Source organism: Hylaeus anthracinus, unplaced genomic scaffold (assembly GCF_026225885.1).
Source record: "Hylaeus anthracinus isolate JK02 unplaced genomic scaffold, UHH_iyHylAnth1.0_haploid 0, whole genome shotgun sequence".
Taxonomy (NCBI): domain Eukaryota; kingdom Metazoa; phylum Arthropoda; class Insecta; order Hymenoptera; family Colletidae; genus Hylaeus; species Hylaeus anthracinus.
In genome coordinates this window covers 17,513,939-17,538,571 of record NW_026533254.1, presented here as the reverse complement: position 1 = coordinate 17,538,571, position 24,633 = coordinate 17,513,939, and the positions used below count along the sequence as shown (strand labels likewise).

Genomic DNA, 24,633 nt, shown 5'->3' with positions numbered 1-24,633 from the left:
GAGGATGCTTAGCCCCCAGCGGGGGCTGGAGTTACGGTGGAGGCAGGGGAGGGGGAGGTGAGGCGGGTGAGGTCCGGCGGAACGAAGGAACAGAGCGCCGACGATGACGGGGCGTCGCGGGAGACGAAGAGGTGGGGACGACTAGGTCGACGCTGTGGCAGAAAGCAAGCACGGTCTTTTAAATCGGCAGCTACGAGGGATTTAAAAATGGCCGTGTCTGCCTACCCCCTAGCAGCCGTGCCGTCCCGGCCCGTCCCGACCCCTCAGCTGGTCGGGCAAATACCATCAGCTGACCGGTTTTGGAGGGAAACTGACGGTCGTTTCGGCTCGCCACCGTTTCGAGCGTTTCCGCGAAACTACTCAATGATCCACCGACCTTTTCAACCTGCTCCACTCGTGATGTATCGCTTGGGAGGTCCACGACCGTCTATTTATTTACGCAAGACGACCCAGTAATTTTTTGAATCGAATACGTGTACTTGTGGTCCTTGGTATACTTGTAACAAAACATTAAGTTTACCGTGTATAGGTCCGTATAGCTTTCGAGTCGTTAATATATCAACATTTAACAAATAATTTTAGAATTATATTAGGCTGCTCTAAAACTTCCTTTCTTTTTTTATTAGTAAGTAATACGCGCACAATGTTTTCATGCAGTTTGCTCGATTACTGTTGCAACCCAACGTAACGTGTTTGAGATAGCCCGTAACAATATCGACGATGCACGTTGTCTGCGTAGAAGGTTACCGTTATATTTTACAATAATTTCGCTCGACCCGAAATACAACATATAAACACATTCCTTGCGAGCATCCTCGTGAAACGAAACTCCCTTGGGAAAGCAGTGACAGGTCCCTTTCTGAGAAGCTCTTGGCTACCATCGACCGCGGGAACATGTGCGTCGGCGTGAGTAGCCGTCCGAGAGATGAAAAGTCGTGTCGAGCGCCAAAAGAAACAATGAGCCATGGAACAACGTAGAACAGGCTCGTTTCCGGCCCCGGGCGTAAATTATTGCTCGCCAATCCCCGCAAGTGTAAGCGGAGACGTCTCGCTACCCCTTGGCGAGTTGTCGCCTGCCCTCTTCCTCCGGTCTCGTCCTCTTTCTCCCTGAGACACGCACATAAACAGCGAACAAGTGGAGTGCTGGCCTTGACGGAAGCCGCGGGAAGGAGAAAAATTCGGATGTGTCGCGAAGCAACTAGGCCTACGTCGCGGGTGTCCTTCCTTTGTAAGTGGAGATCAAAGGGACGCCTACCACCCGCGCATAGCTTCCTCGAACAGGTAGGGGGTGGGAGGGTGGTGGTCCTTATTCGTGGTTCTTTCGGTTCACCCCCGCACAGGTACCTACGCGGACGGGGCCAAAACCGAGTAGCTCGTCTAGAAAGAAAGAGGTCGGATGCACGCCTCGACGGGTCGTTTCGAAGGATGAATTTTATTGCGGTCTTCCCCATCATCCGTTTCTTTTATGCCCGTTGGGAGGCTCGAAGGCGGTCCCGTGCGGTGGATTTTCGTTGGAGAAACCGCCGTTTCACGAGCACACAGCCTTTTGTCTCTTTCGTCTTATCGTTTCACCCTTTCCTCTTTCGTTTTTATACGTCGAGTGGCGCGGACGGACGGGGAGGAGGTGGTTGTCCAGCACGAACGCGTGGCATTTTTCGAGCGAATCGTCAGATATTGCGCGTCGCACCCAGCGACGGTTAACCGTTGCGCAACTTCCTCTTTCCTCTCCGCTTCTTTCTCCCTGGTCATCCCACCCGCTCGTGTATATGTGACCGTTTGTCTGCATGCCTGCATGTATACCCACACACGTCTCCCCGTCATCCCGTCACCTCATCCGCTTCATCTTCGCTTCCACCCCCCGCGGCCCTCTCCCCCGTCCTCCCTCCTTCCTATCACGCCCTCCCCACCCACCAGCGTTCCGGCTCCGACCCCCCATCTTTCTCTCCGCGCCCTATTCCCACTCTATTCTCTCGTGTATATCTCGGTTCTCCTCGTTTCTCTGTTTCTCTGTTACTCTTTCCTGCCGCTTTTAACTCGACTCTTAACGGCGGATTTGTGCCCCCAGCAACAGCGCCCTTCCAACTAGTTTTTTTTCTCTTTCTTTCATTTCCTGCATCACTTACCTTTATCACTCTTACCGCGTCCGACTCTCTCCGCCGCGCCGTCGCGTTGTCGCGACCGATTCGAATCGAATTCCCTCGATACTCCCTACGCGCTATTTATCTCGCCCTTTAAACGTCCGTTTTCGAGCGAAGCCCCCGACCTTTAAACTCCCGAACCGTCGAACGTCACGTTTCTCGTCCGTGGAAACTCGAACGTAGCGACATTCCGATCACAGATGTCGCGTTGTCGCGACGACGATTCTTTTCCATTTTCGTGGCGAATGGATCGGTCACGAGCAGAGGAATTGAAAGGATACTTGTATAATATAACAATAAAAATCGTAGTTCGTAGTTCGGATAGTATGCGAACGAGCCAAAGCGGTTCAGCGCCTAAACGTTTGGAGGCTGGACGTTCCCGCCCGAAATTCGTTGCAGATCTCGTGGATGCGCGTCGAGATCTCGGGATCAGGTTGTAAAACAACCTGAGCCTAGCCTCCCCTCTCGCGTCGATATCATTCCCATACGTTCATTTTATTTTCGTATTTAATATGGCGAATAAAGTCGTTAAACAAACGAAATAAATCTCTGGAGGCTTTGGGCAGCCAGAGGGCTTTGTGCACCGCGTAAAAAGGAGCAATCGGAATGAGCGACCTTCGAACACACACCGCGGTCTCCCGCATCCTCCCTCGGTAACCGACCTAGCGTGAGAAACAAGTTCTTAAGGAGAATAGCGTTGCTCGCGGATTTTCATCCTTGTACACTCGCGGATCGGGGGGAAAAAAGGATCGGGTAAGGTGAATTTAATATTTTTTAGGACGGCGCGTGTAGCATTGGGATGTCGACTTCTTGGTCATCGAGTATAACGAGCCTAACGCGGGAACAGGTTGTAGGAGACCCCAGTTGAAGTAGTCGCTTTTCCTTGGGCTATCTTCCCGCGCGATTCTCGCGACGCTTGCGCCACGTAACCATACGTGGCTTCTCTCGATTCGTTGCATAACGAATTTTTCTTATTATCTTTTTATTTGTTCAAAGTTACATTTCATTTCTGTACGAGTACGCAGTCCCATAAATATTTGTAGAACATCGTCGAGACATTTACTTGGAAACATCGAACGTATCGTTTGATGTGTCTCTATACGTTCAGTGGGACCAATTGGTAGATTGATCGGAATCACTGTGCGAGGGAAAGGTTGGTTCCATTCGCACGCATAGAGGCCGGTCCTACAATCGTCGATACGTGTATACGCAGAAAAAGCAACGAGTACCTTTCTAGGAAGGCCTTTCTGCGAACGGTACGGGCTCGAGGTAACCGTCGGCTCGCAAGAAACGTACATATCGTTCTCAAGGAATAGCGGAAGGAGCCAAAGCCTATAGGGTGGAATGCGGGAGATATTAAGAAGGGCATTAAGCTTCCGTGGTGTTCGACTAGCACGGTAACGCGGGTAGGCTTCCTTTGTCGGGAAGTTGGAAAACCTCTTGGCAAGAAACTTAAAGGAGCTTCTCTTCCACGACTCCGACGATGAGTCGTCGTTGCCAGAGAATGGCCAGAAATCTAGATAAACATTTCGAATAGGGAACAAAAGGTGAAAAGGTTTTAGTCTGTCTCGGTAAGAGCGAGTAATTATTGGAATTCTAATTCGATAAACAAAGAGGGATAAGTTCAAACTTGACTGTAAGATCGAACGTATCGTTGTACGTTATTCGAGTACAGTTTCGTTCGTCTCTGATAGCCGTTGGATGCTGCGCGAAAAAACGCTCGTGTCCGTGCCGCGCCAGCGCTCTCGCGCAACTGACGAAAGAGAAGAGAAGAGAAGAAGAGGAGAAAGATCGAACGTTGGCTCGATACCGTCGTCGTTGTGGGTAGTAGGCGCGAGAGCCGTTGCGCTCACGACGCCTTCGCGCTGCTGGTAACCGTAAAATTCAAACGAGAGGCCGTTAGAAATCGTAAATACACCAGACGGAACAACGTCACCGCGACGCTGCCTGACAACAGCATTTTTCACTTGCTAGAAATCTTCTTGGTAAAAGTATTGGGTTGTCTGGAAAGTCCACGCCGTTTTTTTAGTAGGCGGTACAGGTCTGAATATATATCGTAATGGTTGAAAACAAATAACATATGGACATCCCTTAAAAGTTGGACAAATTGTGGAACAAAATGGTACATATATAATTCAATAAATATATATATATATATATCGAAATTCAAACGTGTCTTTGAATGTTTCTTAGAAATTGGCACGAACTTTCCGGCCAACCCGATACGAAGAGCGATCGACTTCCAAGCTCTTTTCCGCTGGCGAAAAGTACGTTTCGTTTGGTCAGTGACTTTTAGGTGTAATTTCACGTAAATTTGCACAGTCCTGAGCGCCGGCTCCGAAGATAAGACGATCTTTCTCATATTTTCGATGGTCAGAAAAATGACCTGCCCTTTTTCTCGTGCAAGAAATCGCACTCAATTCGTAAATTAGGATCTACGAGAAGATACCCCACGAGGTGCAAAGTAACCCTCGTTTCACGCTACTCGAAAAACTTTTATCTAGATAAGAACGTTTCGTCCATCCCCAGTTAGAAGGTGCGAGGTAAAAAGAACGATTGGACCGTTTGCGGTGTTTCGAAGAACTTGGAACCGACACGGCTGACGATCCGCGACGACCAACGTCCGCTAAACGTCCGAAGAGTATCATCGGACGCTTGGCGATCGTGCCTTTCTGTTTACAAACAAGAATGTCCTTCTTCGCCGCGTTTCCTCCCAGCCCCCTCTGTCTTCTTCGCGCTCGCCACGTCGCGGCCGTTGCTTTCTCTCGCGCGTTCCTCCAAGTCTCCTCTTCGTCTATCCTCCGCCGCCTCCTCTGTCACCTCCCCCTCCCCCCTCCCCCCCCTACCGCCCCTTGCGTCGCGGACGGTTCTTCTTTCCCCTTCTTCTCGTTCGTACCCCGGTCATGCACGTCTACTCGGTGCTCGTCCGTTGGTTGGTTCGCTCGTCGGATCTCTCTTTTTCCACGGGGTTGCGGCCCGTGTCTCGGGGTCGTCGGGGGCTGAGGTGGGCAGAATTCTAATCTGGATAAACGTTTCGAGTAACCGACAAACGGATAAACAACGAGCAATCTCGATTTCCAAGGGAAATCGATGGTGGGGGCCATGCGTGTATTTAAGTAAAGAAAAAAAGCGTGAAATGGCACCTTACTCGCCATGCAAATACGCGCGTATTGCAAGTATGAGGGTTCGAGGGGGGGGGGAGGAAGAGGAGACCAACTGATTTCTTCTAAGACCGATTCGATCAACGTGTCAAATAAGCAACGAATAAACAAATGCTTATCTTTCGTTCTTTCTTCGTGATTTGTATCTAAACCACGATTTCTGACCATCTTCGATCGGTGATTCGACGACTCGGTGTATTCGAGCAGAATTTTGCCGATCTCTGGTCTGGAGTCCGCGCGTCCAGGGCTCCGGGAGCGAAGTCGAAGCCGTGGCCGTGATCGAGGCAGAGGCAGAGGCGGCGTTCCATCGGTGGCAGCGCTCTCTCCTTCTCTCTCTCGTCTCGGTGTCGCCTCTCCCCACTATGAAAGACCACGACCGACCGTTGAGATTTAAATTCCTCCTCGGGTGGACGGAGAGAAGTCTCCCGGCCTGGGAACGGGCAACGTTCCTGCGCGGGACGAGAAGAAAATGACCGGCGGCGCTTTGACCGTGTACGTTGCTCGTTCGTCGTTTTCCCTTCTTCGTTCTTTGCGCGTAATTGGTACCGTTTCGCGGATCGTGAAAGGAGAAATCGATTCCAACGGTCGTCTTTCGCGAAAAACGAACGATATCGATCCCCAAACCGTCGCGACTACTTTCTCGACCGTATTAGTTCAGATCGTATCGAATTTTCGAGCCTCTGACCCCTTGCACTCCGACGGCGCCGCCACGACGACATGCATAATGCCAGATACGAATTAGGTTCAAGTTTTATGGGATTTATACGAATACGATTTAAATTACAAGCATTCAAAATTGCTTCGAAATTCATTTTCGAGCTACAAACTATTTTTAAACGGAGGGAAACAAATTTCAAGTTGCGTTAAAAAGTTTCGAGTTACCGCGTGACTTCACAACGAGTAATCGAAGTGGTCTCCGCGTGGAAAACATGCGTGATACGTCATATCAGGGCCTGTCGCATGTGTTCGAACACTTGCGGTTGATTTCGACCTGAATGGCACGTATTGATTATGTTTCGTGTTATTGAGCGCTCGCACTACGGGGAGAAAAAGAAGGCTGTCGATATGGTTTCTTGGAATTTGGTTTAATGCTTTTCTTATTTATGTCACGAAATTGCAGTTTCGACACGTTTCTACACGTAACCTAAAATATTTAGTAGCAATCGCGTACATCTATTTCAATTAAAATATCGTTCGTGCCTCAGAGGTGGGAAATACACCTGTACGTTGCCCGTTAGAACTTTTCGATCGCCCTCCACGGCGACAGGAGAAACCGGTCGCGATAATCGTAATCGATGGTCACGAGATCGTTATCGTTACCCGCTCGCTATTCTATCGAGAGCAGGTTACCGTAACGTCCGTGAGACCTTCGAGGGCGGTCCTTCTCGCGTTTCTTCTCGCGTTCCAGGCGAATCGTTTACCAAGTTGGTCCCACACGGGCGAAATTCTCACCGAGATAAAAAGCTTTTTTATCCGTTACGCGCTCGATAAAAATATGAATTCGATTCAAGGAACGGACATATCTCAGAGTACACAAAAAATGTCCAATTGCTCGATCGAACATACTTTTTGCGAACATCTAGAATTTGTTTACAGAAATACGTAGTAGTCGATTGGTTTAACCTTTCATTCCATTTTCGGACAAAAATTACTTTTGAATTTGATATACAACAATATAATAATATCGTTACTCCATTTTCTATAAGTGCACATACCTTTTGGTTATGATTAGCGCATGTATTTCTCGCATGATTAATTTATATCATTTAAGCAACGAGTGGCACGATCCGTTAGGTGTCTCCGAAGGAACACTTTCTCCAAAATATGGAGCAATGGTCTCCAAAAGATCGGGAATCTTTTTTCAAACTGTTCGTCGAGTTTGAAAAGGGTTAAGAACCAGTGCATTATTCGAATAAAGTTTCGCCCGTCTTCGGTCCCATGGGAGAACTACATAGGACCGAATTATGAACAGCGATGACAATACTCGGGAGAAGCAACTACTCCGGTTTTTTCGTCTACGAGTTTTCGTCGCGAGTTCGGCCCGAACAATAACATTGACGGGACGGGACACGGAACGAATAGAGAAGCCAGACGAGGGGGAAGAAGGAACGGTGGGAAAGAGCGCGTGTACATAGCGATCGTCGGTATGTACATTATTTTTTTTTTCCAGATATCGTGTTTGATATCAATCGATAAGGTCTTCCACATAATCGTGGATTAAAGAAAGAATTTCAGGTCATATTCAGCTTGTTTATCGAGAAGAGAGTGGAAGAGGGGAAGTTAATTTTCATCTTTTTTTTTATTTTGTTTTTTTTTTTTTTAATATATATTAAAATATGGTACACAGGTACAGATTGTGTGCAGAGGAATTTCCAACATGTCCTAAGGTTATTTAAGGTCAAATTTCAATAAACGGTGGAATTCATACTCTGCAACTGAGGTATGCGGCAGGAAGGAGGGGGAGTAGGGGTTGTATATAGAGCGTGGTTCCCTCAAGCCAGTGGAGCTGTGCGATCGAGCATATTCGACTTCGATGTGTACACATAGGAAGCGTTACACGCCCCCATATAACACTTTCGGTCTCCCCCATGTGGGCACCGTGCTCCGTATTGTCTAACGCTCGCTCTCGCGATATGCAATACGGGCGCAGCTGTTACATACGGTTTACTCGTACGTGAATAATCGATGGACACGAGACGACCTTTTCGTCTCAGTCGTCTTGTTTCGCGAACCTTGAACGCGCGCGCGAGCGAGCGTTTCCCGTTAACCCTTTCCAACCCAAATTACATTTTGGCTTCGGAACAAAATTACACGATAGAAGGATAGTCACAGGGAATGGATGGAATTCCAAGCTCGATGTATTAGGTTGGTAGGACAATACGAGCCGGAGTTGCACCGCAGTATACGCTGTAAGATGATATCGAAACGTAAATAGAATAAAGTGAACCGTTACCTCAAAACCAAGCGTCGTAGTTCGAAAATTCGAGAACCGACATTAATCTCTTACCGACTTGTTACATTTGCCACTGATGCGTAAACCGAAGGATTCGATTCGAATCCGTGTTGTTATTTTTTTCTTTCTACGCAAGCACCGACTGCGCCAAGATACCTGATAACGCGAATAAAGATAAACTGGTACCGGAGGGGGCAAGGGAAGAGGATGTGGAGGACGCGAGGGAAACAGACGAGACTGTGTGGAGAGAGAAGGAGAGAGATATCGTTGCGATATTTCAGTTACGGTCGAGAGCGATAAGCCGTGACCGTGTCCCGAGGTCTGGTTGCTTTACAGCCACCGTTGCAGCTCCGTTCCCAGAAACACCGCTCGTTCGTGGCGACCGTTTCGTCCGCGATTCTGTCGGTAGTCCCGCGGGAACACGCAACCCATGCGCGCGCACCGCGTCACGAACGTGCCTCTACCAGTTTTCCACGAGACAGTCAACCAAGAGCGTTATCAGTGGCGCCATTTGATATCAGATTTTATTTTATCTTGACTTTTAAAATTTCTAAATTCAATCCCGTTTTATTAAAGTAATGTCGTTTCTGCGAATCTCAATACCTACGTATCATTCATCAACACTTTGTTTTTTATCGATCGTGGCATTGAAAGTTTGCACACTGGACAGTAAAAAGTTGTTGATAACGAGGGTGATTACATAATTCGTTAAAAATACAAATTTATTAAGAACGTGTTTGAATTTAATTTGAGTTTGAATGTAAAAGAGATGACATTACTTTTCGGTTCCCCTGATACATCTACAACTGATTGTCGAGGAACAACTGTCTTGTTACTTGCTCGCCCCCATCTCTGCTTTCGGTAAAGTTGCAATTAATAGCTTTGTGTCGAACGTTCGCGAAATAAATGCGAATAGCTATATGACCTAGAGTTGAATAGCGTTCGGAGTCCCAAAGCCTCGATTCCTCGATTTACCCCGATTTAACGGACCCCGATTTACCGCGTTGCCCCGATTTAACGGACAGAATTTTACAGCCCTAAGTCCCCGAGTTACTCGGTCCTTTTCCCGTGTCGTTTTGAAATTGTATCACGGTGATAGTACATCTACCGTATTCGTACATATTGTGCTTAAAAATATACCAACTAAATAGACCGAATTTTATCAAATCAACCGATCCATTTTACTCCAAAGGAATTGAATCCCCCGGTAGACTAAATCAATTTCGAAAATGCGTACCTTCCACTGCGCCCGCACTTTACCGATAAGCCTCGACTTCACGGGGTCCCTCGACACCTACTTATCGTGTTTTATTACCCGCAAACACGACGTACAAATACAATAGGCAGTTATAACTACGTTCATTAACCTTACCGCTCCCGTATTCTGTTCTTCGCACCTTTACGATACGTAACTCACACCCACCGCGACCCATTTCGTACAAAGGAAATTACCGTCTTCGAGACCTGATCCCCTGAAACGAATCCAGTCCAGAGCGCATGGCGTTTCATTGCATTCAAACTCATTTGTTAATTACTCCAGTGACAATAGCGAGCCACAGTCGTACGAACGGACGAAACAATGTCGTTTTACGAGCCATAATTGCGCGGTATCCCCCGCAATAACAGTCGGCACCGTACTGAACCGATTGCTACCTTTCGCGTCGGTTGGTCAAAACGTTTCTTAATTTCGGGCAATAAAAAGGGCATTCGTCAAAAGGCCGCGGACGAGCGGCTTCGGAGCTCGAAGGCGAAACAGTTTTTGAAGAATGGTTTCGGATCGCTAGGTTCCGCAGGCTGTCGGAATTTGCGCTATTTAACAGGTGGGCGGCGCCTGTTACCTAGCGGCCCACCCGTGGGCCCCGTGCCTTTTGTAAATTCGCACGGAAATCCGTAGGAATACCTTTTTCTATTGTGCAAACGCGGGGCAAACGAGCGAGCGAGAAAACACGGGGCCGGGCCAGGGGTAAACCGAGCCAAAGGACTCGCGCCTTTCGTCCTTTCTCTTAACGAACATTGTTCGGATCCGGAGAAGTTTGGAAATTCGTTCGATTGTTTCGCGTCCCGTCGATAAGTTGGCCGTTCTTCGCAGACGAAACTTTATAGGACGAAACGAGCCTTTTCTTTATTTCCCATACGGGACGGCTTTGTTTCGATCGGTCGACACGTTGGCTAATTGAAATTCAGACCCTTTCCTTTCTGCCGTGTATTAACGAGCTGGATTCGGTCGTTCTTTGGAGGGGTGAGTTCTATTGTACGATTTTTCTGCGGACAGACGAAAGTAATGAAAAAGTGAGATTAGGTATGTGCTTCTATATTTCATCATTTATAACGAAATCCTTAATTTCAACTCCATGAGTCCATCTCTACAATGAATCCCACAAATATTCGTACACTCTATGTCTATCGAAGAGGTTTGACTAAATTGAATAAATGTTTCGATAGAACCAAGTGAATTTTTTTATTATAAATATGCATATGAATAAGCTTATACATGTATACATATATTTATACATCAACATATTTGTACAAACACATAGAGGGTACGAATATTTACGGTACCGACTGTATGTAAGTACATAACCCAAGTCTCAACCTCACCTCTTGTTTTTCTAACGTATCGTAATAATTATAAGAGTATAACAATAAGCAAAATTTCATGGCTGACGAACTTCAAACATATAGATATACTCTATTGGCCATCAGGTTGAGATATAGGTTGATGTTTATATCCGTTTAAGTTGGAGTTACAAATGATCGAATACGAAGGCACAGAATTAATTTCTACCCTTGGTATAATAAAAGCAGACAATAAGCAAAGAAAAGGGGAAACATGTTTAGTTGTGAATTGAATGTGTAAGTACGCGTACGCTTCCGTTTGAAAAGAAACAGCTGAGCCTGAGAACGAACGTAGATATTCCATAGCATGGTAATGCATGTTAAACAGGCCGAATCGCCCCATATGACTACCTGCAATTACTCGTACAGTGTTTGCTGCACGATACATACTCGGAACACATGTCAAGAATGACGTAAAAGTATAGTGATCATTTTTTTCGTTACCATACCTAATCTCATGGTATTCCGATGAACCACCCCCTGGAAAATGAATTCATTCTTTTCACGCAAAAATCTATGGTCACACATTTTAACTAATTTTAACTCACTCTCAAGTAAGAAAAAGAAAAAAGAAAAAAAAAAAATGTAAACTTTTCCATATTCCTGCCATTCCAACGACCCTACGCGAGTCGCAGATGTGCGGACCCGGCGCGCGTGCTGCCGATTCGTGACAATGAGCAATCAGGAACCGTTTCGCATCGATCGTAGACTTTGGGAGGCTGTTTCCCGCCACTAGGAGCCCTCTGCTCGACCATTCCCGTCGATTTCTCTGCGTGGGACTCGAGATTACTGTTTCTCCATTAATACGAATATAAAGAATCGTCGATTTCGCGAGAATTCCCCGAATCTCGATTCCCCGATCACCCTTCTCTCGAGATCACCCTCGTGTCGCGGACACTTCTTCTCGTCTAGCCCTCTCCCCCTCTTCCGCGCCGCCCCACGGGTCCCTCTTCTTCCCAGGGTGATTATTTTTTCTGACTTCTCTTCGTTTCCACGTCTATCCATCCCATCCAGAAGAGGGGAGTTTTCGGCGGCTGTTTGGGACGAGGGGTTCGGGGGGGGGGCAATTTTTATACACCTCCTCGTCTTTCTTTCGATTCCTTCCCGGACGTTATTGCGAATTTCGTCTCTCCCGGCACGGTGCATCTGCGGCGGCTGCGCGTATCCGAAAGAATAGCGAGAACCGAAGCAGGCTGTCTTCTCTACGCCCTTCGGGGGATCCCGTAGGAACAGATGATGATCCCGTTTAGGAAGCTGCAAAGCCGTCTTGCTCTCTACCAGACTTTACGGTTACGGGGTCATCATCGTCAGGGGTTCTTTTCTCTTCGTTTCGTCAATCGATCCCGCGGTGCCTTCTCCTCCTCCTCCTCCCTCCCCCCCCTTACTCTCGATTTCTCAACGAATCATCCAACATCGATCCAAGATCGGGGGTAAATTCGCAATTTGTCTATTGTCACGATCCCATTGATTAAATTTTGCAAGTAAAAATAATGTTTATGCAAGAGTTTTATCCAACAATTTTTCAACCGATTACGTTCGAATGTTTTAGGATGTCTAAGGGTAAAGTACGATATGAGCTCCGTGATTTGAGAACCCCCTGGCAGGTATTACGTAAATGTCTCCCCGACGTTTCGTTCCTCCTGTGTCACTTGAATAGGAGACACCGCGTCGCGACGCCTGTACGTGCGACTCGTACGTACACGTACCTACGTACTCCCCAGGGGCGTCTTTATGTCGAAGCAAACGACGCACAGCACGGGGGCACTCTTTTTTAAAGGTCGTCCAACGAAGGAAAAATAGTTTTTTTTAATGTCAGGGAAAGCGAGCGTGTATACAAGTTATATACAAGATCGGTTCCTCGTGCCAATGCGAATGGAAAAGTCCTCTTCCGTTTCGCAATCTAAAGTTTCTTTAACGAGATACGAACGGCTGAAGTTTCAGCACGTGTCGCGCGCCCAAAGCTCTACGTCAGAGAATTTAAATTACTTACATCTAGTCAACGAAGCCTCGTATCGCAAAATGCCGGAGGACTTATCGCTTTCTTTTGTAGCGAGGAAGTGACCACAAAAAAAAAAAAGAATTCCACACTTTTATTATCATTCTATGAAAAATTTCTATAGAATACATTCTATGGAAAATTTTATGATAGTTAATTTGACTTTAGCGTTCTAAAAGTCTCCGCTTGCTCATAGACCCGACTACAAAATTGTTCGAAATAAATGCTATAAATTAATAATAACCCCTCTAAAAAAAAAAAAAAAATTCCAACGATGCAAAATTAACAGATTTTTGTGATACAATTTAGGAGGGGAAATTTCCAAGTTGAAAGTTACACAGGGGCGCAAAGTGAGTGGTAGATCGGCCCTGGTGCGCACCGTACGAATAATCGCGCGGTGCGAGTCTCTCTGTGCGCGCAGTCGTATGCTCACACGCGCGCAGCCAGTGTCTGTTACACGTACACGTGTGTATATGCACTTAGCGGTGCACCATCGGGGTGCCCATAGTTGGCACGTGCCAACCATCACAATGGATACGACCATCTGCACTCCTTCTTATAGAAAAATCAAAGTCGTAGGGACACGGGCGTTCGCCCGATTTCGTGTCCCCTTCCAGTCCGTTATAAGTTCGAACCGCTCGTTTCCTCGCAAGATGGTCCAGAAGCCAAGCAGAAACGCACGGAGGAAAACCGCGCGTGCTACCGATGCGCTCGGATCCTTACGATTTACATATCCTCGTTGTCCGCGGATCCCAGAACGCCTAACTTCCGCGGGAACCATTCATACGGGTTCCATCGGCGGGTCGGTGCCCATCCCACTCGATCTGTCTCGTCTATCTGTCCTCCGTGTCGTCGTACATTTAAATTCCATCCTTAACCCTTCGTGTATGGACGTTTTAAAGCGACACTCTAGAAGTAAAAAATAAGGAACATGAACTGTTCGTGTAGATGACATCATAGTTTGGGTCGTCAATCTTCCCAAAATTGTAAAGATTGTTGAAATGGTAGAACCAAAGTATGGTAGTGTCACCTACCACCCAAGGGTACACCATTTAAATTCCCGAAATCGACAAACACGACGATTTTAAATGAATTTTCATTCGGCTCAATGTTGATCGATTTGTTAATGGCAAAAATTGTCGCTGGTGGATCGACAAGGAAGGTGGTGCAACGTGTTACGTCGAGGAAGGTGCGCGATCTGGCAGCTGCTTACGAGGGGTGGCTGGTACCCCCGATATGTGTGGCAGAAAGCAGCTGAGCTACCCCCATGGTATCGCGTTGTACGCGTTCGATGCCCTATAGCGAATAATCTTTGCAGTCACGACCGCTGGGAACGACCCGGTGGATCGTTTCTTGTGTTCTCTGGTGCCCGTTGACCCCCACCGTCCTGCCACCCCAACCCCCAGCCTCTCTGTCTGTCACTTTGTCTCCCCCGCGACCCCTATACTTGCTCGCCTCCCTGGAAATTACAGTTATTGAGAATTCGCGGGGTTTAGTCGTTCCGTCGAGTTGGCAGACTTTCGGTTAGCCGAAGTGGGTGTACTCTCTCCCTGAATAGAGTCGAGGGTAGCCAAATAATAAAAGTTGCGCCAATATTGGGCCTTATTCTTCGATACGACCCTCGAATAAGTAGTTTTCATCTTTACTCGGTCAAGAATTTGTCTGTAGGTTAGCCTATAATAACTTCTTTTCGTACTGTAGTTAAATATTGGAAAGAAAGTATGTATTAACGCTTTATTTTTAATTTGATGCCCTTGTTATTCACAGATTTCGAAAATGTATGTTTGTTAACGTTATATCGATACTACCGATTCCGAGTATACTTTTCCTGCTTTTCCAAGAATTTTGTTATCGCCGATTAACCCCAAAAACAGTCACTTGCATTTCCAACGTTCCATCGAGAAAGATGGGACGAAGATGATTAAATAACGGGGAGAACAGCATACCTATCGGCGTGGCATCAGACACGTCCGTTGGTAACTCGTTCCTCCTCTTACATCGACGAGTTCTCCCGCCATTTCCATGGCAGTTCGAACTTCGAAGTCGCGGCATGTTTTACGGCTCCAATCCTGTGAGCGTTCTTATCGCGAGAGATACGACTGATGCTCTCGTCGCGTGAAATTGATTCTCGGAGTTATCGTTTCTCGCTCGCTCTCTCTCTCTCTCTCTCTCTCTCTCTCTCTCTCTCTCTCTCTCTCTTGCCTGATAATTCTAATTCGTGTCGACTCAATCGATACGGTATCATTCGACAAAATTAATACATTCATTGATCTTAACTAGCAAACAAACGTTTTCGACTCCTCGGGATTTGAACTCTCAGGATTATTATTAAAATAATAATTCGTGACGATTTGTGACATCATGGATATACGATTGTAAGAATTTCGTGTATCCTATCTGTCCAACAGCATACAGATGGAATGTCGATAGATTCGGTGTCGACCAATCCAAGAAATACTAATGAACATCGCAAAAATAATTAGAAAGCAGCCGGTGCTCGACTGTATTGTTATTCATATACGTATCGTATCAACAGCAATCCTCGAACGGCACTTGTGCACTCGAGCCTTACGGGGGTGGGTTACCTGCCGTGTGAAAATCTCCGAAGAATGCGAGGGTGGTATCAAAGATCAGGTGAAGCATTGTGATCGGCAGAATGAAAAAAACGGACCGAGTCGTACCTGCCCGAGAGAGCTGCATCCTTCGGAGCAGTCGGTGCATCAACCGACGGGACGAGGACCCCTGCCAAAGAGCGAAAGAGACGGAAAGAAGGCCCTTTCAGTGCGAGGAACTCCTATGGTCGGCAACCTTTTCCGCTCTGGTATCGAAAGTGAGGAGCTATGTAGTCAGTGAATGACCGCGCATGTATTCGACAGAGGCGGACAGTGATTGAGGAGTGGGGTGGGGGGAGGAGGAGGTCGTACACTTAAGTATTCTATACACGCGCATTCCTGTTTGCAGGAGCAATAATAATATTGGAAAACTCCGGCACGTTTCAAGTTACTTAGTTGAAATGTTATATGGAGTATAACGCGTTGTTTTATTTTACAGTTGTTTGTATTTGGAGAAACTTCGAAGATGATTAGTTGGTCTCTTAATTAATTGGCCTTTCGACCTGGCTGTTTTCTATTCGAATTCTATTCGTTTCTCTGTTAGAAATTAATTTTATCAACGGCTCTAGACGATAAGAAGGGACAATTTGACTCAGCCCAAGTGATTTCATTTTATTTTTGATGTATATTTAGTGTGACATATGTAACGATGATGATAATTTGAGAGTAATCTGGAATTTTATATTTATTTAGAAACAAAACGAAAGTATTACAGTAACAACATCCTTATTATTCCACCGAATAAATACAAGATTCATAAACATCTAGTGTTTGCAACCCGCCTTCGCAGTTAATAAGCCCAATTAAAACGTAACCCCCGCGACACCTCTCGGTGCAGCTAACACCGTTGTTATTAAACCCTAAGCTCGTAGCGCGCGCACTTCACGTGCACTTAGCGGGTACGAGACACAGGACGTAACGAAAGACGGCGGCAAGAGGGGCTGAAAAGGGCCCCCCATAGCGGTCGCCCTAAAGAGAGGATTCCGCGTTCCGTTCTCCCTACCCGCCTTGAGAAGATTTAGGCGGGCCCTTTCCCAGTCGCCCATTGGTCGGCCCTTGCCCCCACTCCGCGGCGCTACTTCATATAAAGCCATAGCTTCCCGCCAGATCGAGCAGTTGGTACGAGTTTCGCAGGTGAACAGTACGCAAACCCCGTTCGCTGCTCGGTCAGACGCGTGGCGACTATCGCCCGATCGAGATCGTTGCGATCGCGACCGTGTTGTTCGCGACAAGTCTTCGTTAACAAAATTCCACGAGACGAGGAATTTTACCCTATTCGTTCGTTTCGTCCGACCTACGCACACACTGTCTTGCCATGTTTTGGGAAGCTGTCACGGATTCATGCGACGTGTGCCAATGTACAAGGTATTGTCGCGCTTCGAATTAACCAGCTTTCGTTTAACACACGCCGGTTCGTCGTTTTCTCCAAGGATCATCTACGTGCTGTGTGATTCAGTGAAGTTTGCGAAAGTATACGTGGCGAAGCTTGTGCAGGGCTTACTTTGAGATAGACATGTCAGTTTTTCGTTATTTTTCTAATTGTGAGCGTCCTTTGTTGTTGTAAACATAAGTAATAAAGAGTGATTATGGTGGAAACATGTAATTGTCTTGTCAGAAATCTTTCGTTCGACTCTAATTATGTAATTTTGTCGAATTTGATAAATACAAAGAAACCCGCTTTTTGTTCGAACATTAAAGTTAGAATTGTTGATTACGCCACTGATAAAGTCAAGAGGAAAAGCTGTCGAGTGGCAGCCGTGAATCGAATAAAAAAATCTTTCGATGTCCAATCGGTGCAAGAGTAATTCCTGTTTTCCGTGTATTTCGTGTTTCGGTGGATTCTACGGACGCGTGAGTAAAAAGTAGTAGTGCCCGAACAGGCTTGAATCACAACAACAACAGTAGATAAGTTTATCATTGGCACGTTTCGACGAATAGTATTTGACGAACGTACGATGAAATATTTGCTCGTTCTGCGTCTGTTGGCGCGCTCGTGTAGCTTGCTCCTATCTACGCAGGGTGGCGCCACCAGTCGATGTTCGCGTTCAGTGCAGGCGTTAGAGTTCCTAGCACCACCATGCACTTTCTAATTTATTCTCCTCGTGTTACGAATCGCTATCCTTTGAATTTTATGCATTTATTATATGAGTGATAACGGTATTATTGCACAAATTTCTGTCAAACATAAATAATCTTTCCTCAAGATCAATAATATACCTGAATGTATAAATATAATCTTGAATTCGTTATCCATCCAGTCTTAAATTTCTGAAGCCCAGTAATAGTAACTATTTCGTAGAGCCAGCCCTGGTTGGGCACACGAGTACCGAATAGAACAACGTGTTCACCGCGTGTCGCTAGAAAGTATGTACAATGTGCGCGAGTTCGCGCCAAAATCATCTCACGTTCCAAATTTCTGGTCGAGAGCGTCTCGAGTCTCTTCAAAATTCACGATAATGGACGTTTTGTTCGCGATGTAGTGTCTCAATGTTATTTATCAAACCATAACTACAATAACCGAAAACGATGCCGCTTGGGTTGAGCAAGAGTCGCGTGCCCGGTTAACGTAGCCTACAATTGAACGGTACTCCAGAAAATAAGTGTGTATCATGCATTTTCCGTGTTTGTTTTGTTTGTTTGTAAAAGATTTTTGGCTTGGATTGGTAGTTGAGGTAAGGGAGATTACTGTGTGTACAATGACAGTGGTGTAATCTGCACTCTTTATTGACAGATGTAGCATTGGTTGTTTTTTGTATTTTTCACAATTTTTTAAGAATCAGAAATTACTTAGTAGGTCTTGATACGAATCTAGGTTAAGGGTTCTACTGTAAATTCTATCATACGGGTTTTTGTGTTGCTCGTTACGTCACTACATAGTGGGCGCGAAAATGTTTGGAGGTTAGGTTCGATCATAGCACGTGTGTGAATCCTTGTATAGTAAATTCGATTATATTTAATTTTCCATGTTTGTCTTTTTTTCCAGGCTTTTCAAAAATGCCTTCAAATTCAAAAGTACACCCGAAAGCACGGTGAAATCCAGACCGAAGGCACGTCGACTTCTCGGCATGGCGTCGCGACGCTGTACCAGTCCAGAGCCAGTGTCGCCATCTGCTGACAAGGAGAACAGCTTTGTCTCTTGCAGCCCTCGCGCCAGCAGTCCTCAAAAGGTAAATACACCCATACTTGAATAATTAATAAACACTTACTTACTAGAATAATACATAACGAATTAAAGCAACGCGCTCATTAAAAAACTATATTTTTAACCGATGTGCAATATATCATTTCATAATTCAAACTCCAATTTTTGTTCTCGTCTGTTCGTTATTTTTTGTATCTTGATATGAGGTTTGTCCATCTCCGTTTTACATGATAAATGGTTACGATTCAATTTCCGTTCGATCTTCCTATTACTTCTTCGTTTAAGTTCGATTCGTTTCTTTAGTATTTTATTCTTTTGTCACCGAGAGGAAGGAAACCGAAGGTACACCTGTTTTTCCATTATTCGGTGTCATTCGGCTTGTTTCCGACACTCACGAAAAGATCAGAGATAAAGAATCAGATAACGAAACACACCATTTTCGCTCGATTCGAATCATTTGATCGATGTGAACTTGGAACGAGTCGAATTTTCCGTGATCCATGATCAGGTGTCGCGTCGTTGAGATACGACACCGGATGTCGTGGTGCTTCCGCCATCCGGATGCATTCCCGTTTAAATCGATAACCATTGTACTCAAACATTTCACATGCATATATAATACACACCTCTTCTTAATCTACATTATTCTACTGCATTCATATTAGATTATTTTCGAAGTTAGGTTGACTTATAAATTACACTTGTAAATATATAGACATTTTTACAATTTTTTTTTATATATCTGTTATAAACATATAAAATATATGAATTCTCAATTTAATTCTAATTAACTAATCAAACAATTAGTTTAGATAATTCATTATTTAGTTTCATCCACTTTAAATCCATTAATTTTTTTTTTAAAAGGATTTTCCTAACATTCTGATATCTTTTCTCACAGATTGTCGGCGGAAAGAGATGTCGTTATCCGCTGGAGGACTACGACCCGAACAGTCAGGACAGCGGTTACGAAGCGAGCTATCCCGAGAGGGACGGAAAGCCACGCGATGGATTTCAATTCGTCGAGCCCCTGGCCGTTGCTCCCCGTCGTATGTCAATCGAACGCAGTCCTATGGCATCTCCGGTCAGATCTTCGCCTCAGCGAACGCGCGCCGCTCGATCGTCCCTCTTTCGTAGCGTTTCATCTGGCTACGAGAGCATGGACGACGGTTTCAACGATCTGATCGACATGGAGGCTCTAGACGACACGACGCAATTGCCCAATGGCATCTCGACCCTTCTCAGCGGCGATATCGTTGGCAACGTCACCCTGATCGACGCCACCAGCCACAAGATCGACACGAGCAGCCCCAGCACACCAGAATTCCCTCGTACCAACCGAAACGGTAACTTCAGACGATCCTTATCGCTGCAGAACGAAAGACCAGAAATACGCAAGAACTCGACGCTCTCGAAAGTACGTTCCTGCTTGTTTCGTTCTCCAAAAGCCTCACCCGAAGCGAGTCCAAGTCTCGAGGACAGCCCGTTCTCGAGAACAACGGTGTCCACGATTCGTCGTCAACGGATCTACCGCGACGAGAATGCTACTAGCAGCACCGACTTCGATTCACCGTTATCCGTCAGGACGTTCAAACGACCCGATCCACCCATGGACGATAGTCCAAAACTAGTCAAGAGGTCGCGAAGATCGAGCACCAGCTTTCTGGACGCGATCAGGGAGTGCACCAGCACCGATACACCAGCCTTGAATCCAAGGATCGCACCCGTACCTTTGCAGAGAAGCTTGTCTGAAACGGCCACCACGATGACAAAGACGGAAGCGCACGCACTGATCAAGTCGGCTATCCATCGCAGCATCACCGACGCAGACCTGACGGGTGACTTCAGCAAACCCTGCGTTCTTCCGTTGGCTACTGGCCAACACGAAGACCTGAAGTCGATATCCACAGAAACCTTGGCTGCTCTCATTCGCGGAGATTTCAGGGATCGTATCGGTACGTTTCAGATAGTCGACTGTCGTTACCCTTACGAGTACGACGCTGGACACATTCAAGGCGCGCAGAATCTGTACAGCAAGGACTTGATCGAGAGAATCCTGCTGGATCCTATCACCAGCACACCAGCAATCGAACCTGATTCGAACAAAAGAAACATCTTGGTGTTCCATTGCGAATTCTCGTGGGAGCGTGGACCAAACCTATCGCGATTCCTGCGAAACTTGGATCGACAACGAAACAAGGAACACTATCCTGCTCTGCATTACCCAGAGGTTTACCTGTTGCACGGTGGTTACGAGCAATTTTACAGGGAACAGAAAACGCTGTGCACGCCGCAGGGTTACAGGCCCATGAGACATCCCGACAACGAGGCGGATCTCAGACAGTTCCGAAGCAAAAGCAAAAGCTGGCAAGGTGAAAAACTCAGAATCACGGGTACCGTGACACGGTCCAACTTGAAGCGTTTAGGTTTTTAATTCTCGTCAAGTTTCGCGTCATTTCTTGTCAGCTTTCGTTCTATATCTTCACGATTCGGTGATCGAAGCGTATCGAAACGCGTAAACGTGCAAATCACGAATAGACGACGGTCGGGAGGCGTTTTTTATACTTGTGTTGGTCGTAGAGATGTTCGATTCTTGTAACAATATCTATTCTGTAATCGATTTTCAAGCAAAGTGACTAGAATCGTTTCGCTAAAGAATCAAGTTTAACAAAATTAATTCGCAAAATCGTTGCTACCTATAGCTAGCGTATAATTACCTATTGTCCTGTTTAGAAAGTTTACGACCTAGATTAGGCTCACGCTAGTGCATACTGTTACTCGGTACACCGTAGCCTTGTTGAGCATAGTAAGTAAACAATCAACAACACTGTTAATAGGTTTTAGTAGACACTGAAATTGAGGTCTACGGAAAGAGCCTTGAGGATGAATTAATTTTTTAATTTAATCGTAATATGTTGGCGTATATGTATATGGCCAAGAATTAATTTCTTCTTTGAAACAAAATCAAATTCATGCAATAATGCTACGTACTTTCAAAAATTGATTGCGTATGTCCAGTGAGGCAGACGGTAGAAGCTCCAGTCAAAATTTTTGCTTCTACCGCGATTCTTAACTGAAATAATCGACTCAAAATAGTGGCTTCGTGAAAGATCGATTTTCTAGAAAAAATTTCTTTCTAGATCTTCTACATTCGGTGTCGAACATTTCTAGTTGCTCTCTAGCACTCGTGCGTACGTTCTCGTACCTTTGTATTGTAAATAGCTTGTCTGGCACTAGTACGCTTACTCTCTTAGTGAATTAATTCTAGTACAAGGAAACGAAAAGCGCTTATTTTCATCGACGAACGACGCGACGGCATCGTTAAAAGTTGCGCGCGGACGCGATGCGCGAAATAACATTTAATCTTGTATAAAAGTATCGTCAAATAATTTTCGCTGTTCGCGCGCAACAAACGTAACGGCGATGAATGATCAGACATGAGCAAAATTGTATTCGAATAATAGATGACGAATAAGACGAACGTATGTAGCTATTCATTCGATCTAGCAATTAAACTTTTCTTTTCGTTCCAAGTGAGATAGATTTTCTATGATACAAGTTTTTATTTTTATTCAAAAAGAAAAAACGATTCGAAAATCTTTCGTTATTCGAAATTGTTATCCAGATAAGAATTTTGTTCATCTCTGTGGAGGATGGAGGTGAAGCGAGCACGTATAAGATCGCAAAAGGAGGCCAATCGGTACAAATAGTAATCTACTCTTGGGCAGGCTTCCCATTCTATGCATTGTACAGCCAAACTCTGCAGATTTTTGTGATCTTATTAATGTTTGTGCCCCACTTGCTATGTACGCAAAATCTGCCGCGTGAAATTCCATTATTCGCAACTTCGTCGCCGTTTTCGAGGCACTGCATCGCCAAAGTTTAGCGTGTCTGCGCACACGCGTAGAGAAAATATTTTTGGACAGTTTATATTAAGTAAGACGCGGGGAAATCATTTATAAAGAGAGAATTAAAATTATTTGATATGTGCAAATTTCATCTTATGTATGTCTGTACGAATGAAGGAATGAATGGATAGATGGATGGAGGATTGGATGGATGATGTATCAACGCATACACATATGTATTATAAAAATGATCATTCGTTATATATGTCCTTAGTCTATAATATACTTTTCGTACAGTTGAAACTGATGCGTGTTTATTGTTTTATTTTAAACATAATCCAATACCTTTACACCAAATTTTAACAATCCTTTTTAATTATTCTACGGTCATTATGGCATTTGCTGTCTACAAGATACAGGTAAGTACATACGCTTAGATCATTTCAGCGCCATCTGGTTGTCAATGTCCGAACTAATTTCGGAGTTTGGTCAGCGCCTCTATCGGGAAAACGCCCAAGTTTGTCCTCGATTAGTTCCTAATATTTGTTAATTTTTTAAAAAAAGCTATATATCCGATAAAAAATTTGTGACCAAGCATACATCGAAAAATAATAATTTTAATATACAATACAATAGATGTATACAATACGCCTATACAATAGATTTAATAACATTATGAATTAAGCATACATACATTATGCAATCATAACAGTATATGTAATAAATTTGCTATAACAATACGCAATAGAACAGATATCTCTACTACATATGTTTTAAATTATCATATCCCTTCCAAGAAACAAAAATTAATGACTTTGCATTAATGTAAAGACACATTGCGATAAGAATTATATGACCGGCAAACCGGCTTCGTGGTCCACCACTTGCTTTCATTCGCACCATCTTTTGCGCTGTATTCGCTTGCTGGTTCGTGTTCGAGTATGACACAACTTTTATTAAACGCAAGTAATACTAATTAAATAGCTGAATAACGCACCGTGTTACTTACACATATACGATATCGTGCGACATAACATTGTTTCTCAAATTCCTTACGATTTTCTTTTTTCATTCTATGCACTTATCATTCTGGTTCATTCTATATTCAATGTGATTCAATCGTGAGAGGTCATGCGAATGTGGTCGTACCGTTTCTAACAAACGCAATTTGATTATTTGTTTCAAGTGTTGTCTGTTCGCGATAACCTAACTCTTACTTCAATTCATTCGTGATATTGATAAAAAACATTCTATTCATCTGCTAATCACATTTATCAACTCACTTTCAGCTACACTGATTGCAAAGAAACCTCTGCTGGAAATTGGTACACGTCTCTTTTCTTCCATGGCTCAAGCACTACAAACTCACGGCGTTGTGCCAGATGTTATAGACAAAGTACCACAGAATGTGCTTAGCGTATCTTATCCCAATAACCTTTCTGTTGAAATTGGTAAGGTACTGACTCCGACTCAAGTTAAAGACCCACCAACTGTTACTTGGAGCCCTGAGGCCAATGTCTATTATACTCTTTGCATGACTGGTGAGTACCAAGTAGAAATAGAGAATATTAAAGTTAATCTATGTATCATAGACACAACTTACAAGTTGTACAAACATAGTTATTGTCAATAGACCATTTATTATTCAAGATCAATTTTCCAGATCCTGATGCCCCAAGTCGAAAGACTCCAACATTCCGTGAGTGGCATCATTGGCTGGTAGGAAACATTCCTGGCTCTGATGTCTCTAAAGGAGAAGTCCTCTCCGAATATGTTGGTTCAGGTCCTCCCCAAGATACAGGCCTTCATCGTTATGTCTTCTTATTATACAAGCAGCCTGGAAAGCTTACATTCGACGAGAAGCGACTGACCAACCGAAGCGGAGATAATCGCGGAAACTTTTCCATAAGAAAATTCGCCGCGAAATATAAGCTTGGCGATCCTATTGCTGGAAACATGTACCAGGCAGAATTTGATGACTACGTTCCTATCCTCTATAAACAATTGGGAGCTTAAGATTGTACCCTTGTAAACTTGAAGATCGAATGTTTTATTAAATTTCTAGTTTATCCAACAATAGCCGTTTCGTTTCTTTATGCCCTAATAAACTAGTATAATATGAGATTCTTTGCTTGATCTTTGATATTAGTTTGGTTATCCTGAATAT

The 24,633-nt window shown here is 44.8% G+C and overlaps 2 protein-coding genes across 10 annotated transcripts in view; both read left to right on the top strand.

The window, feature by feature from the left end:
• Positions 1-22,789, top strand: part of LOC128886982 (M-phase inducer phosphatase-like) — a 37,830-nt gene extending 15,041 nt beyond the window's left edge. For 3 of the 7 annotated variants that reach the window (XM_054142320.1, XM_054142329.1, XM_054142377.1), the window contains 2 exons: positions 18,460-18,643; positions 19,520-22,789. In XM_054142320.1, the coding sequence (XP_053998295.1) occupies positions 18,460-18,643; positions 19,520-21,052 (1,717 nt within the window). In that variant the 3' untranslated portion in view covers positions 21,053-22,789. The other 4 variants (XM_054142337.1, XM_054142347.1, XM_054142368.1 and 1 more) reach the window with 4 other exon arrangements.
• A 399-nt stretch (positions 22,790-23,188) lies between these two features.
• On the top strand, positions 23,189-24,543 carry LOC128892064 (protein D2-like). Of its 3 annotated transcripts, none has more exons than XM_054152158.1 (3): positions 23,189-23,432; positions 23,756-24,007; positions 24,130-24,543. In XM_054152158.1, exons 1-3 carry the CDS (start codon positions 23,408-23,410, stop codon positions 24,480-24,482), a joined length of 630 nt encoding a protein of 209 aa, XP_054008133.1. In that variant the 5' UTR covers positions 23,189-23,407; the 3' UTR covers positions 24,483-24,543. The 3 variants fall into 3 exon arrangements, with proteins under 3 accessions (XP_054008133.1, XP_054008150.1, XP_054008141.1); XM_054152175.1 differs by having other exon boundaries at positions 23,190-23,393; XM_054152166.1 differs by having other exon boundaries at positions 23,190-23,405.
• The last annotated feature ends 90 nt before the right edge of the window (positions 24,544-24,633 follow it).

Excerpts from the sequence above, each read along its gene's own strand:
- LOC128892064 (XM_054152158.1), top strand. The coding sequence starts at position 23,408 with ATGACACAACTTTTATTAAACGCAA. Across the intron at positions 23,433-23,755 it reads ACAACTTTTATTAAACGCAA|CTACACTGATTGCAAAGAAA; the intron begins GTAATACTAATT and ends ACTCACTTTCAG. Across the intron at positions 24,008-24,129 it reads TTATACTCTTTGCATGACTG|ATCCTGATGCCCCAAGTCGA; the intron begins GTGAGTACCAAG and ends TCAATTTTCCAG.